At 47.8% G+C, this 15,307-nt stretch overlaps 1 protein-coding gene across 1 annotated transcript; it reads left to right on the forward strand.

Annotated features, from left to right (window-relative positions):
- The first annotated feature begins 854 nt into the window (after window positions 1-854).
- On the forward strand, window positions 855-7,808 carry Atp6v1g1 (ATPase H+ transporting V1 subunit G1). The gene is made up of 3 exons (XM_006979561.4): window positions 855-1,055; window positions 4,962-5,062; window positions 7,058-7,808. Exons 1-3 carry the CDS (start codon window positions 974-976, stop codon window positions 7,229-7,231), a joined length of 357 nt encoding a protein of 118 aa, XP_006979623.1. The 5' UTR covers window positions 855-973; the 3' UTR covers window positions 7,232-7,808.
- The last annotated feature ends 7,499 nt before the right edge of the window (window positions 7,809-15,307 follow it).

Here is a 15,307-nt window from a genome sequence, read left to right on the forward strand (position 1 = left end):
CCCCACTCTTTCTTTCTGTTTGTTCATTTGTTTGTTTGTTTCGGTTTTTCACGACAGGGTTTGCATAGCTCTGGCGGTTCTGGGACTTGCTCTGTAGACCAGTTCGGCCTCTCATCAGAGATCTGCCTGCCTCTGCTGCAGGAGCGATAGGATTAAAAGCGTGCACCACCACCGCCCCTTTTCTTTTCTTTTTTCTTAAAAAAAAAATTCAAGCAAAGCCGGGTTGGTGGTGGCCCACGCCTTTAATCCCAGCACTGGGGAGGTAGAGGCAGGCAGATCTCTATGAGTTCGAGGTCAGCCTGGTCTACAAAGCGAGTTCCAGGAAAGGCATAAAGCTACACAGAGAAACCCTGTCTCGGAAAAAAAAAAAAAAAAATCAAAACATTGCCTCGCTATACAATCTAGTCAGGCCTTGAAACTCAATCCTCTTGCATCAACATCCTGAGTATGGGTGCGCTGAGTTTTCAGGCTGTACCTCTAGGGCCCGCACTGCTGGCTAATAGGGTCTAAATTCCGAAGAAGTTCCGGAGAGGTAGGGAGTCTAGGTGGGTGAAGAGTCTCTGGACTTGAACGCGGGCACATCATCAATTAAGGGAGATGGGAAATAAACACGTGGCAGGGCTGCCACAGGGACAGTACCAGCCGAGACACCCAGCCGTTGACAGATAATATCGCAGAGGGAAAAAGGAGCAGCAGCAGCAGTAGTCCCTCAACACGCAGGCGCAGTGGAACTGCTCAGCGCTTTCTGCTTGCCCCGCCTCGCTCTGCCCTGCCCCACCTCCCGGGAGTCACTGGACTCAAAGGCGGTCAGCTGAGGCGCAGGCGCGGGTCACTTGACGGCGGGGCGGGGCGGGGCTTCGGCGTGTTGCGCAGGCGCAGATCGTGGGCGGCGGGTCACCTGACCCCCAGGGCCTCCTTCGAGTGTTGCAGCCGTTGATTTAGGCCGTTCTTTCGGCCCAGAGTTCCCGCAGCGATGGCGAGTCAGTCACAGGGCATCCAGCAGCTGCTGCAGGCCGAGAAGCGGGCGGCCGAGAAGGTGTCCGAGGCCCGCAAGCGTGAGCTCTGGGGCGGGGCGGGATACCAGGCGGGAGACGGAGGTTAGGCCGCGGGCGGAGGCCCGGGACGGTGTCGGCGCCACTGGTGTCGTCGGGGCGGCGCCTAGAAGCAGGACCACAAGTTGCCCGTGGAGACAGGAGTGGGTTTGTCCCCTGCTCGGGGTGGAGGGCGTGTAGTGGGTCACCCACCGAAACTGTGCGCCCACCAAATCCCTGCTCCAGGATCCGGCCCAGTCGCGGGAGCCACCGCCGCGGTCTGAGAACCTAAATCATCTTGGCCGCCTCTCCCCGCTCGTCACTTTAAGCCATTTGCCAATCCTTTCTGTCCCGACCCCCTGTCCATCTCTTCCTTCAGCATCTTAGTTCAACTGCCCGAGTTTATGTGGCTGTCTAACTCGTTGTTGTTGTTCCCCTGAAAATGTGCTGGAAGAGTGCCCGGTTCATCTTCATCGCCGGGTATTTCATGTTCCAGCAGAGGAGCACATACCAGTTAAACAGATATGTGTAGGTAGTGAAAAGCCAGTGTGGAGAGGGGCAAGGCGGCCAGAAAAATCAATTGACTACACCGGTCTAACCGGGAAGGAGGAGTGGAAGAAGCCAGCCGCTTTCAGCAACCCGTGTTTTCGCTGTAGTCAGCTGCTTAAAATGTGCATGTAACTTTCCCAATACCTTTCCTTCTAGTCAGTGGTCCCAGTGTCCCGCAGAATGGAGCTGGTGTTTCATAATGGATTAAAGGAAGTGCTTTCATCAATCAGGCCTTTGTATTCTTCCCTAAGGATGTCCCTGTGAGGTATTCTCTTCCAGCTGTACTGAATCACTATGAGTCTTCAAGTCAGCTTCATGTATCTCCCTACAAGCCTTTACAGATCGTTTCCTCTGATTGGAAGAACCTTTCTCAATGTTTCCCCCTGGTACCCAACTAATTAGTCTTCTTTTGGATTTTAAAATGTAGGCAGCCGTTCCTCATTCTGTCTCCTTCCCTCAGACGAGATTGGAAGCCCCACCCTGATGCTTATTTTTGACCCAGTATTACAATAAATTTTTGGTTTACATGGCCCTGTCACCTGACTAAGCTTTTGGAAACTGGAGACTGTGTCTCAGTAACTTTATCTCTCCAGTTTTCCAAGGTAAGCAGACAGTGTATTTACTCCTGTTTTGCAGGTGGGAAAAGTGAGACTCAGATCCAACCAGTATCCGAGGAAACAGTATGGGGTTTGGAGGCCTTTCCATACAAGGAAGTTTTCTTAGTATAAAACTTATACGTGTGTGTGTGTGTGTGTTTATTTATTTCGAGGTAGGCTCTCATGTACTCCTGGCTAGGTGGGAACTCTCAGAGCTCTGCCTGCCTCTGCTGCCAGTGCTGGCATGAAAGGCGTGTGCCACCATGCCCACCCCCAAGTAGACCTCAAGTGTGCCTCTGGTGGGAGTTGTGTTCTTTATTTCCTGAGAGAAGTTTTCTGTGAGAGTCCTGGGGATGGTGAGAAGTCTTTCTTCTTGGGTGACTAGAAAGTCTGTGTTGCCATATTCTTGATCCAGAATTTCCAGAATGAGTTGTCAGTTTGGCCAGTGATGATTCAGCAGCATCAGCAGGTGTATGTGTTGGGAAGTAGGTGAGACCATTTGGAGGAGGTGCAAGAACAAATACTTGGACTAAGGTGGGAATGACTGAGTTCCTGGGAGCTTTTAAACCTTTCTCAGCTGCAGGATCTTGTATGTATCAGACAGCGGTTATTTGCTGAAGGAGTTTGTTTTAAGGGGTTAGCTTACAGCTAACTCACATTTTAAGATTTTCAGTAGTTGGGAAGAGGTATTGAAAAGAGCTAAAATTGGAAAACTATCCCCTTTCTTGATTTGTGATCACACTTGATTTGCTCAGTTAAGAACTGGGAAGGAGCATGGTGTAAAATAATCAAGCCTAAGTTTCTCATGAAATCATTGCTTTGGAACTTTCAGAATAAAAGTGTTTCGTGATTTATTTCATTGGTGTGAAACAAAAACCTTGGTTCCCTTTTATAAAGTCTGAGAAAAGCATGATTTAAAAGAAATTTTGGGCTAGAGGTAATGATGCATAACTGTAAGGGAGACTGATCCCAAACAGGAGGATCCCAACTTTGGGACCAACACAGGCTACATAAAACCCAAAAGGGAGGAAGAAAGAAATAACTTTAGGGACATGAAGTGTTGCTCAGTGGTGGAGTGCTTGCCTAGTGTGTAGACGTCCCAGTACTAGGGAATGTGTATTCGTGTTTGTGTGATCTACTGTAGGTAGTGAAGTCTGTCAATACAACTCTGAAGATGTTTGCCAAAAGGAGGTGGTGGTCTTGTCTTAGTGACTGGCTCAGGGAGCTGTGGGAGTTGGAAATGATGAGTTATGAAGTTACCTTGGAGTTCCTGCATAGTGGTTGGGCCATAGATGTCTTTGATAGACTCTTGGTTTGGGAATGTTTTTCAGCTTTAAATGTAGCCCGTGTATCTGATGGGGGAGGATATTCTGTGAAGGATTGGGCCCAGCACAGGAGGCGTGAGCTGAAATAAATAACATATTTAAGTGAAGACTTGCAGAAATACTCTTTGGGGTGCATAGAGAGAGACTTTTTCAGACTTGTCAGATAGTGCTGATGTCATGGAGTCATTACAGGTCCAGAATTCTCATTAGGGACTTTGAGTTCAGTTCAGTTTCATCTGTCCACTTGGGTAGAGTGGGCTTTGGACAGTTGATAATATAGCAATGCATGTTTAACAATGCTTGATTTTTTTTTTTTTTTAGATGCATGCTGTCTTTTGGTATAAATGACTTAACCTATCTAGGTTAATCTAGAACTCCCTGCTGGTGAAACTGGGCACAGTGGCATGCGCCTGTAGTCCCAGCACTTGGGAGACAAAGGCAGGTGGATCTCTGTGAGTCCCAGACCTACCTGGTCTATGAATAGTGAATTTCAGGACACCCAAGGCTACACAGAGAGCCCCCTCCCCCTTTCTGTTGCGCAGACATTCAAAGCAGAGACTGTTGGCTGTTAGCTTGACTTGTATTCTGACAATGTGGAGACTTTGCAAATCTATGTTTAACTGCTACCTTCCAGAGACCAGAACCCCCCTTCTCCTCCCTCCCAGCTGTGTGTGCTCTGCATAGCATTTAGCATTCTCCCCAGTCATGGTTTTGCCTCTGCCACAGCCCTGGTGCCTGGTTTCCAGTATTCCATCATCTCTTTCCTTAGCTACATTTTAGGCGGTGTCCTTTGGGTGTTAGCTCTCAGCAAACTCCTAAGAAGAGCTGCATTGTTACAGTGACACCGCTCGATGTTCACTGTTTGGGATGCAGGAGAGCTCCCCAGATGGCTGTCACCCATCTTATGTTAGCAGGCTTTTAATAGTTGACATTGAGAGACTGTGCTGTGACATCCCACAGTGTTCGCACAGGTTCCCTTTTGAGTGTGTGTGCAGTTTTGGGTATTAGACTGAGGGCCTCATGCACTGCTTACAGCTCTAAAGGGCATGCCTGTTTAGTCTCCACTTAAAGGTTAAAGGCAGAACCTACCTTGTATTCCCTCTTTCCTGCCCCCCCCCCCCCCAAGTTTCTCTGTGTAGCTTCGCAGCCTGTCCTGGAACTCACTCTGTAGACCAGGCTGGCCTCGAACTCATGCCACCACCGCCCAGCATGTTGTTTGTTTTTTTGAGACAGTGTTTCTCTGTGTAATAGCCCCGACTGTTCTGGAACTTGCTTTGTTGACCAGGTTGGCCTTGAACTCGCAGAGATCCACCTGCCTCTGCCTCCTGAATACTAGGATTAAAGATGTGTACCACCACTGCCTGGCATTAATTACTTTCATCATTGACTGTTAAGATTCATTTTCAGCATCTACTTGCTGTTCTGCTTTGAAACACTGATGTCTTTCTCTTTGAAAACAGGAAAGAATCGGAGGCTGAAGCAGGCCAAAGAAGAAGCCCAGGCTGAGATTGAACAGTACCGCCTGCAGAGGGAGAAGGAGTTCAAGGCCAAGGAAGCTGCGGTGGGCCTCTGTTTCTTTTCATTGTTGCCTTACTTTCTTGTGTAGATCTGAAAATACCCAGTGTAGCTTGGAGACTAGGACAGTTGTCAGGGTTTGGTTTGTTCTGTTTTGTTTTTGGTGGTACTGAGGATTGCAGCCTTGGCTTTTGCATGCCCCACTCCCACCCCTGTTCATTGTGGGGTTGGTTTGATGCTCAGCTTGTCTCTTGAGATGGTACTTTTATCAGATTCTAGTCTTCATTTTGTTATTTAGCAATCTTTTAGGCAGTTGACATGTGTCAGGTACAATTGCTGGGGGATCAACCGGGAGCAGTAGGTTCTGTCCCTGCTTTCATAGTTTAGCTTACAGTAAGTCCTACAAACCTCCAGCTGTGAACTCGGCTATGACAGTCTAAATGTGAGTAAACTGGAGCCTGCACCTCAATAAAAGAGAGTTTTATCATTATGGTAGGCAACTGTGATGCATAGAATGATACACAGAGATCTTGGGGGAAACAAAGGATGCAGAGGAACTCGTAGAAGGGAGAACAGAACTATGTGGTGTCCCATACAGTTAACAATGGTTCACAGTTTATTGATTTAGTTAAAAACCCAAGTGAAAGATTGAGTTTGCCATCTTCTAGGTGTTGACTGCTCTGGGCTCTTCTTATTCCTGTCTTTACATTTCCATGCTTCGTTCTCAAGCCGTACATGGGTGTCTCCAGAGGTTTTAGGCCCATACCTGTCCAGACCAAGGTCCAGTGATTGTGGGCGCCTGTGTCTGCTTCTTAGCGTTAAGTAACACAGGCTTCCATTTTCTTTGCACTGGGCAATTACAAAGCACATTAAATATACAGTGGTCCTCTTGGCATATTGGTACTATAAATTGTTACACTGCACAGTAAATTCTGTGTCAGGGCAGCCATCTTGTGCCCACTTGTACCACAGTTGCTTATGGGATACTGTCAGTGATGTACTGTAAACCCACTCTATGCCTTCTGAGTGTCGTCCCATGGTAGCACCTTTAGTTTTGAAATACTTATTAGGGCATGGCACATGGCTCCTATTCATGAAACAGAGGCAGTGTCTCAGTGTCTACTGAAATCATATGTGTGTATCTCCATGCCAGGCTATGAGTAGCCACACTTCCCAGTTGTACATTTTAAAAAATAGATTATATGTGTATGAGTCTTTTTTGACTGCATGTATGTATGTGCACCATGTGCATACATGCATACGTGGTCAGAAGTGGGCATTGGATCCCTTGGAGCTGGAGTTACAGATGGTTGATGGCCACCATGTAGGTGCTGGAAACCAAACCTGGGTCTTCTGTAAGAGCAGCAAGTGCTTTTAACTGCTGAGCCATCTCTCCAGCCTCCATCTTTTCACTTTTAAAGCCACATCAAAAATAACATGAATACTAACTCCACTGCTACAGTTGTATTATTTTTCACCTACAAACTGCATATTTTACAGTTCATATTGCTGAACAGTATTCTGTTGTATAAATGCATCATAGTTCCTAACCATTTTCAGTTGTTGGGGTGTGTGCGCGCACTTGTGTGCGCGTGTGCACTTCGCTGGTTGAAGTGCTGCTGTTGCTACTCTGGGCACTGAACTATGTGAATCCCTGATTTCTCTGTATGTGCCTCCTTTGTGTGTGCTCTGTTTTTCCTTTTGTGCTCAAGCAGTTCTGCTCTCACCTCACAAGTAGCTGGGATCACAAGTGTACACCACTGTGGGTGGTGCTGTAGTTGTCAAACGTTTAGGTTGGCTCCAGTTTTTACTAAGGACTGTGCACTAGACTGAGGAACACTGTAGTGAGCAGCAGTGAGCTCTGATGGAGTGCCTGGTGGTCACATAGCTTTACTCGTAGGTTGCTTTGCCTGCCACTGATATATTGCCTTCTCTTATCAAGGAGCTAGGACTTCTCCATAAGCCAGCAGGTTGCTTGTTAAAATGGCTCAACCAGAGAATCTTCCTGATGTCCCCTTGTATCCTGTCTCCTTCGCTGCAGGCACTGGGGTCCCATGGCAGTTGTAGCAGTGAGGTGGAGAAGGAGACCCAGGAGAAGATGACTGTCCTCCAGAACTACTTCCAGCAGAACAGGGATGAAGTCCTGGATAACCTCTTGGCCTTTGTGTGTGACATCCGGCCAGAAATCCATGAAAACTACCGCATAAACGGATAGGAGGTGGAAGCACCTGCCTTGTGGGCTGGCATGGGAGATGCCCGAAAAGAGTAGGAAAACCTCCCAGAGCTCGAGTTCTGTTCGGGAAGGCATTAAAATTCACTCTGCTGTTGTAGATCCCTTCACTTGTTGAGAGTATCAAATCTAGCTTTTTGTATATCTTAGTAAGTACCTGAAGTTCCATCTTTTTACCTTGTGTGTCTTTAAGGAGTATATGTTTCCTGTGTGTTTGTACAAGCAGCAGGTATCACTGTTGATTTTTCTTCTTCTTATTAATGTCTAGTAGGAAAAAAAATTCTTTGAAGAAAGAAAGGGAATAAATTGTTCCCTTCCACTTTCTTAAAGGGTCAGGGGCGTTATCTATGAAAAAGTAGTAAATAGCATTTGTAACTCCTATGAAGCAGCAGCCAGCCTTTCAGTAGTCCATTCTGGCTAATTTAGGACAGTGGATATGCTTGTTCAGGCTGCTGTTTGTGTACCTTAACCCAAATTACTAGATACTAGGACTCGAGAATATGTTACATGTTATTTGGTGTGCTTGTAATCATTTAAAAGTAAAACTTTGTCTTGCCTTTCACCTCTCTGGCTCCTCTTTTTGATAATGCAAAGTGCAGCTTGACCCAGATGTTGAGTAGAATTTCATTTAGGAATCAACACGTTGGGTTTGTATACCTTACTAGTAAATCCTCAAGGTGTTCATTTTATTCGGAAAGAAATTGCTTGTGATTTCATCCTGTTTTAGAAAGCAGCAAGCAACTCAAGAGCCTGTAGTTTGCCTTTTGTCTAGAGCAGTGGTTCTCAGTCTCTGGATCATGACCCCATGGGGGGGGGGGGCAATTGAACAACACTTTCACAGGGTTGTATATCAGATATTTACATTACGATTTATAACAGCAATGAAAATAATTTTATGGTTGGAAGTGACCAGAACATGAGGAACTGTATTAAAGGGTCTCAGCATTAGGAAGATTGAGAAGCACTGCTCTAGAGGACCCTGTGTGAGACAGCCTTGAGCAAATGAGCATACCTTTCTGGTGAGCAAAGTGAGTGATGTATAACTTCACTGGCTCCTAAGTGTGTGATACCTGGTGGCTCTCTTCAGGCTAACAGTCTTTGGTCGCAGAGTAATTTGTGGTGGGTAAAAACAGTCAGAATGTTAGGGGCTTTCCTTTTCATGAAGCAGTCTGAGATAGTAAGCATACTATCTTTTCTCTGCCTCCAGGTCGTTTGCTCTTAGGCTACTTCTGGTCTTTGGTCACTACTCAATGTGTGTGTGTGTGTGTGTGTGTGCGCGCGCGTGCGTGCGTGTTTTAGCTAGTTGACAGCCCCAAGGGTTTACTGCCCCCGTTTCCCCACTGTCCTGTTAAAACACTGAGGCTTGCCACTGCCCTGGAGCTGCTTGCTGCTCGTCTGGCTCAGCTGTGCCGGTGGAGAAAGGTGGTCTTGTACTTGATCATGGTGTCAGTCTTCTGCATGCACCACTTGACCTTGCAACTTCACAGTGCCACGGTTGGTTGGTTCATTTCTTTAGTGAGACCACTGCCAGTTCCTAGCTTTACCACCCATATTGAAGACCCACATTCATTTCTCCAGCCCATTTCTTTCAGACAGTCATCAAATTGCTTGTTTGGGCTTTTGTTCTGTCTGTATAGTCACGATTTCTCCCCTTTTTAACGCGTTCCAACACCCCATTTTGTTTAAGACTTCAGTCTCCATCTGCTAAGTGTAGAGGTTTCTACCTCCATCTCTTGCCATCTGTTGCTTCTCTGAAACTGGAGGAGCATGCAGCACCACCAGTATTCACTGGGGGTTAGACCTGTGTGCTGTGTGTGTACTGGGGAGCATGCAGCACTGCCGGTACTCACTGGGGGTTAGACCTGTGCTGTGTACTGGGGAGCATGCAGCACCACCGGTACACACTGGGGTTAGACCTGTGCTGTGTCCTGGGGAGCATGCAGCACCACCTGTCTCACTGGGGGTTAGTGTTGCTTGAGTTTTTCTGCCTTGCCCACAGTCAGGACAAATCTCTGTCACCCGCCAGTCCCATAGCCGCTCAGACCCAACCAAGCAAACACAGAGACTTATATTGCTTACAAACTGTATGGCCATGGCAGGCTTCTTGCTAACTGTTCTTTTATCTTAAATTAATCCATTTCCATAAATTTATACCTTGCCACGTGGCTGGTGGCTTCCCGGTGACTTCACATGCTGCTGGTCATGGCGGCGGCTGGCAGTCAGTCCTTCTGCCTTCCTGTCCTTTTATTTCTCCTCTCTGTTAGTCCCGCCTATCCTTCCTGCCTAGCCACAGCCGATCAGGTTTTATTTATTGATCAATCAGAACAACTTGACATACAGACCATCCCTAGCACAGCCAAGTGCAGACCATCTCAGACACCTGCACTCAGGCCCATGGTCCTAATCATCCTCTATGCGGACCTGCTGGGTAACGCCACAAAGAACCCAAGAAGGGCTCCCACAGGACATACAGAACATCCCACAGCAGGTTAGACCTGTGCTGTGTACTGGGGAGCATGCAGCACCACCTGTCTCACTGGGGGTTAGACCTGTGCTGTGTACTGGGGAGCATGCAGCACCACCTGTCTCACTGGGGGTTAGACCTGTGCTGTGTACTGGGGAGCATGCAGCACCACTGGTACTCACTGGGGTTAGACCTGTGCTGTGTACTGAGGAGCATGCAGCACCACCGGTCCTCACTGGGGTTAGACCTGTGCTGTGTACTGGGGAGCATACAGCACCACTGGTACTCACTGGGGTTAGACCTGTGCTGTGTACTGGGGAGCATGCAGCACCACCTGTCTCACTGGGGTTAGACCTGTGCTGTGTACTGGGGAGCATACAGCACCACTGGTACTCACTGGGGTTAGACCTGTGCTGTGTACTGAGGAGCATGCAGCACCACCGGTACTCACTGGGGTTAGACCTGTGCTGTGTACTGGGGAGCATGCAGCACCACCGGTACTCACTGGGGGTTAGACCTGTGCTGTGTACTGGGGAGCATGCAGCACCACCGGTACTCACTGGGGGTTAGACCTGTGCGGTGTACTGGGGAGTACTAGGCAAACACTCTTAACACTGAGCTACATCCTTGGTATTTTTGCACCCCCCCCACCCTATCCCCCCCCCCCCCCCCCCCCCCCCCCCCCGTAGAACTCACTATGTAGACTAGGCTAGCCTCAAACTCAAGGAGAGACTCTTGCCTCTGCTTTCCCAGTGCTGGGATTAAAGGTGTGTGCCATCACTCTAAGCTCAGCCTTTACCCTTTTAACCTTGTTGCCCAGTATGTTTATCTTGTATTGTTAGAATTGCACTCCAAGCCAAGCAGCTCTGACTCTAAGCCAAGCAGCTCAGGGTTGATGGCATGGAGTCCAATAGGATTTCAAAAGAGGAATGGAATCAGTGGTCAGTTGAGAGGCAAAGGTGAATGTGAACAGATGAGGGGTTGGTGATTTCAGGGAGAGGAACCTAAGTTCCTTGAAGCATGGCTGTGGAGAGATGATATGGTTGATGGAGCAGGAGGTTTGGCATGTATCACTGCTGATGTAGAAAGGATTAGAACAAGGTGAGAGATGGTATTTTGGAAATAGTGGTATTCCTGAGGGGTCTGGAGGTGTCACTGGGAGTGGGGTTTCCTCTAGTCCTCAATCCTGACTGATGTTCCCAGGCAACTTGTAGGTGCTCAGGTTCCTCCCTGGTGAGTTGAATTAAAGGTGGTGCCAGAAGTGAGCTTGCTTGAAAGCTCTAGGAAAATAAAAGGGAAAGGGTTTCTGCTGTGGTGTACTGTGAGAAATTAACATATGAAAGGCTGGTCAGCCACTAGAGACCTGTGGGGTGTGGGCTCTGGTGCAGAGTGAACCTGAGATTCACAGAGAGCACTGTGTGGGATTTGTCCCCATTTGAGCATAAAAAAAAATGATGAAATAGGGTGTGTATGTATATACACATACATATAACGTGTGTGTAAATCTGGAAAAAGACAATGGTGACTTGAAGAGACTGGGCTTCAAAGGGAGGAGTTTTCCTTGGGTTGGTGTAACATTTTATTATTCATTAAAGGGTGTTTAGCAATGTCCTGGTCTCCACCCACTAGATGCTACTAGGACCCCCTCAACCCCTCAGTAGTGACAACCAAAAATGTCACTGGACATTGCCATAGCTCCTAGGTGCCAGAATTATCCCTAGATCAGAACTGTTATTCTACAGTAACAAGAAAAGAATTATTAAAAATACATCAAAGCACTACATATGGTGCCTGGAACATTCTAGGTGCTCAGCACATGTTTCCTGTTTCTGAAATACAACAAAGACCTACTTTTTAAAAGTTTGATACAAGTTGGGTTTCTTTGGGGCAGCTGTTGGACATGTGGTGAGTGGGTGATGAGGCTCATTGTACTGTGTGCCTTTACCTCAGCCACAGTCTGCACCATTGCAGAGGTAGGAAGAAAAAGGTGATGCAAGAACCCGTTCTTACAGCTTCAGGCCTCAGATGACACTTGATACCTTGTTTCTCATTGACCCAACTGGTCAGCAAGGGGACCGAGAAATGAGGCAGCTATGGACAGTGAAGTGTTTCTGGTACAGTTGATGGGTGATGACAGTGTTCTACATGTTAGCCTATGCATTAAGAGTGTTTGCATTTATATTAACCAGTTTACTCTTTAAAGTTTTTTTCAGAAGATTAAAAAAAAAAATTAGTGAATGTTTTGCCTACATGTATGTATGTGTTTATGTCCACTACATCTGTGCCTGGTACCCACAAGTCTAGAAGAGGGAGTCAGTCTCTGGAACTGTAGCTATAGGCGGTTGTAAGCTGACATGTCAGTGCTGGGAACAGAGCCTTGGTCCTCTGAGAGATCAGCAGCTAGTGCTCTGAACTGCTGAGCTGTCTCTCCAGCCCCTAACCAATTTACCCCTTGGCAACTTTTACCAGATTTGAGGTATGGGGATTAAGGAACCAGGCAAGGGTTTGTGTGGTAGAGCCAAGATCCTTCAGTGCCTTTGGTCATCTTTGCCTTTAACTCTGTTCTGTGTGCAACCCCCACCTCCCACGATGTTCATCAGTTCCTTTGGTAGTTATACAGTTTCCTAGAAAGGATGTCCCGATTCCTTGTTATAAACATGAGAACATTTTGTTTGATGCCATAGCTTAGCCTTCCTCAAAGTCTCTGATAGAAGGCATAAAATAGCTTACGGTCAGGTTGTGTAACCTTGTGGGTAATCTTGACAATTTCCTGAATGGCTACTCTTTATTGGTGGAAACTCAAGGGGATGAAGTAATTTACAGTCCACACATTCTAATCTCTGCAAGCAACAAGTGGGAAGGCTCATTGTTTTCTGAGACCTTTAGATCCTGCAGGTTAGAGGTGTGATTCTACCTCCGCGAGGCTTGCAGGATGGCAGAGGTCACGGAACAAGGAAGGGACAGAGTCAGTTCAGAGCAGCACTGTGTACTGCAAGTCAGACTGCCAAGCTCCATGTCAGGCTTGTTTTGTGTACTGTTGTCTCCACTCACCTGCCCCCAGGCCAGGGAAGCGAAGCCTACAACAAACAGTCTGTAGTTCTCAGCACATTCAGCCTGTCTCTACTCAAGATGATTAATGGTACCAGAAGTCAACCAAAGCTGTCCTTCCAAAGGTTGGAGCTTTGATGAGTTCTGCATGCCTCTCATTTTTCACAGCATTTCCCCCCTCTCCTTTAGGAGCAACGTGGCAGATGCCAAGAATTTTTTTTTTCCCCTGTCAGTTCATCTCCCATCACTTCAGTGGCTCTGGAGTTACTGCAAAAGCTTGGGTACCACCACCAGGCAGTTCTAGCTTGCTCTCTGTCTTCTTCCTGTGCAGACAGGCAGCCTGGACACAGTCTTGATGGAAAGACTGGGCTGGTGATTTGGGGAGAAGATGCTGGTCAGATCATTGTACCAACATTTACTTCTCTGGCTCTTAACGTCAAGTGGTGCTGACTAGCTCCTGCATCCAGTATGAACTTAGCGACATGCTCATTGTGTTGGAGTGACTGGTGGGGGCCACCCATCTCCCCCCTTTTCTATTTGGAAATAAGAGGGAAACATTCTAGACCAGATGGCAGCACCTGCGATAACAGCAGCAGAGAAGCTGGCCCGATTGCCCACAGAGGGGCTGCTTCTCATCTTGGGTGGTTTTTCAGGATGAAGAGTCACACATACTAGTTGAACCCTCTGCTCAGCCACATAGGAGTTCTCTTGTGGCTCCACTCCATTTGTCCCTAGGACCTGTCACCGGCACTTAGCATTCTGCAGCTCTTGTGCCCTGGGGCGGTTGTAGCCTCTCTTGAGAGGAACTCGGCAGTTATTCTTCTGGTTTTGACCCACTTCCCCCACAACTAGTGTTGTTCGCCTCCCAGCACACTTGACAAGGACAGCAGCTGTGTAGTTCTGCACTCCACCTGCTGTCATCCCATATCCTGTCTCACAGCGGAGTTCATCAGCAGGTCATGCCGCTCCCAAGAGGTGAAATAGGTATGGAGCCACTAGCAGTGGCATCTAGAAGAACACTTTTGTAAATAACTGTTTGAGTAGTTCACATAGATCAGGATTAATATAATTCAGGGTGCTGGTGTACATACTGTTGGTCTCCATGTCTGCAGTAGTAGTCTGTAAATGAGACAGGCTTAGTTATTCAAGGAAACATAATTAGTGGCAAAGGCTGCATTTGAACCTGTGACTCTTAGACTTCTAGTCTGAGCTGCTGTGTGATCTGCTCAGTTTGTTCCGCCCATGGCAGTGTCTCAAGCAGCATTTCTAACAGCAGCTAGAAAGTCGGTGAATGTAATCGGCAGGCCAGTTCCAAAAACCGAGATGTAGTTTTTTTATCTTTTGCTTTTCATGTGCTCTCCCAGTGCTTCTGAGACTCCCTCCAATCCCCTCTGCTGCTGCATCTCCAGGTTCTGCCATTCCGGGAGAAGTTCACTCTTTTTCTTCATCCATGTCAAATGCATTGGCTGCTGGACCTTTGCAAACAGCAGTATGGAGCAGCTGCTGAGTAAGGGTGGCCTTGCCTGGAATTTGTGGTTGGTTAATTTACCTGTAGTTGAGGCTTCATCTGTCCAATTGCTGCTTCAGATGTATTTAACAAAATGCTGTGGGCTGGGCCCTGGGCAGCTATGAGCACAGGCAGGAATGGCCCTAGGACTTAAAGGTTTGTGCTCTGGGGGAAAGAATAAGGCAGTGGCCATACTGGGTGACAGGTGTAATTGTAGGTTAAACAGGAACCATCAAGAAGGGGACAGACCTTGGCCTAGGACAGGATAGGGCTTTCAGAATAAGGGCCCAGCCAACCAAGACCCAAGAATGGGTTGTCAGGTGAGGATGCGTTTGGCACTAACCTTCCAGATGAAGAGGGAAGACCCAAGAATGGAGCAGCCAGGTGATGATGGGGTTAGCACTAACCTTCCAGATGAAGAGGGAAGACCTGAGGCAGGCACTAAGACCTGAAGTGAAAGAATGGGGTGCAGGAGGAACTGAGAATGGCTCTATTTATGGAGCCTGGGGTTTGGGGAGAGGGCAGTGATTCATCCAGAGGAGGCTGCAGGTGGTGCAGACTGAAGTCACCACCAAGGCCCCCAGACTCCATCAAGCTGTCATTGCTACAGTCAGCTCTGCAGTCTGCTTTACTGGATGTTATGGTGCTTTGCCCCTTGTATGAGGAGCCCCCAGGGTTTCAGGTAAGCAGACTCTTACGTTGCTGCAGGGGTGCACCGTGTTGTCACAACTTTCTAAGCACTCATGTTTGGTTCCTGATGTCTTCCACATCAGCAGGTGTCTCTTGATAAATGAGTGAACAGAGCTCAGTCTGCTACATAGTGCACCAGTGCAGCCCGTTTGTGGCTTCCCAAGTCCCCTGTTTGTTACCTGTGGGAGGCTGATGTGTCAACATAAAACTTGGTGCTGGAGCTTGGAGAGTGGAGGCTGGTGGACAGGGCAGAAGGGCCGGCTCTGTTGTCATGGAGGTGGGTGGTGGGCCTTGCTCCAGAGGCAGGGTTAGAGACCTAGGCCGGGCCACAGCTGTTGCACCTTCCCTTTCA

Source organism: Peromyscus maniculatus, chromosome 2 (genome assembly GCF_049852395.1).
Source record: "Peromyscus maniculatus bairdii isolate BWxNUB_F1_BW_parent chromosome 2, HU_Pman_BW_mat_3.1, whole genome shotgun sequence".
Taxonomy (NCBI): Eukaryota; Metazoa; Chordata; class Mammalia; order Rodentia; family Cricetidae; genus Peromyscus; species Peromyscus maniculatus.

What these genes read in the sequence shown, in the direction of transcription:
- Atp6v1g1 (XM_006979561.4), top strand. Translation starts at nt 974, where the DNA reads ATGGCGAGTCAGTCACAGGGCATCCAGCAGCTGCTGCAGGCCGAGAAG. An exon ending in GGTGTCCGAGGCCCGCAAGC is followed by an intron (nt 1,056 to 4,961) that starts GTGAGCTCTGGG and finishes CTTTGAAAACAG; the next exon opens with GAAAGAATCGGAGGCTGAAG. An exon ending in TCAAGGCCAAGGAAGCTGCG is followed by an intron (nt 5,063 to 7,057) that starts GTGGGCCTCTGT and finishes CCTTCGCTGCAG; the next exon opens with GCACTGGGGTCCCATGGCAG.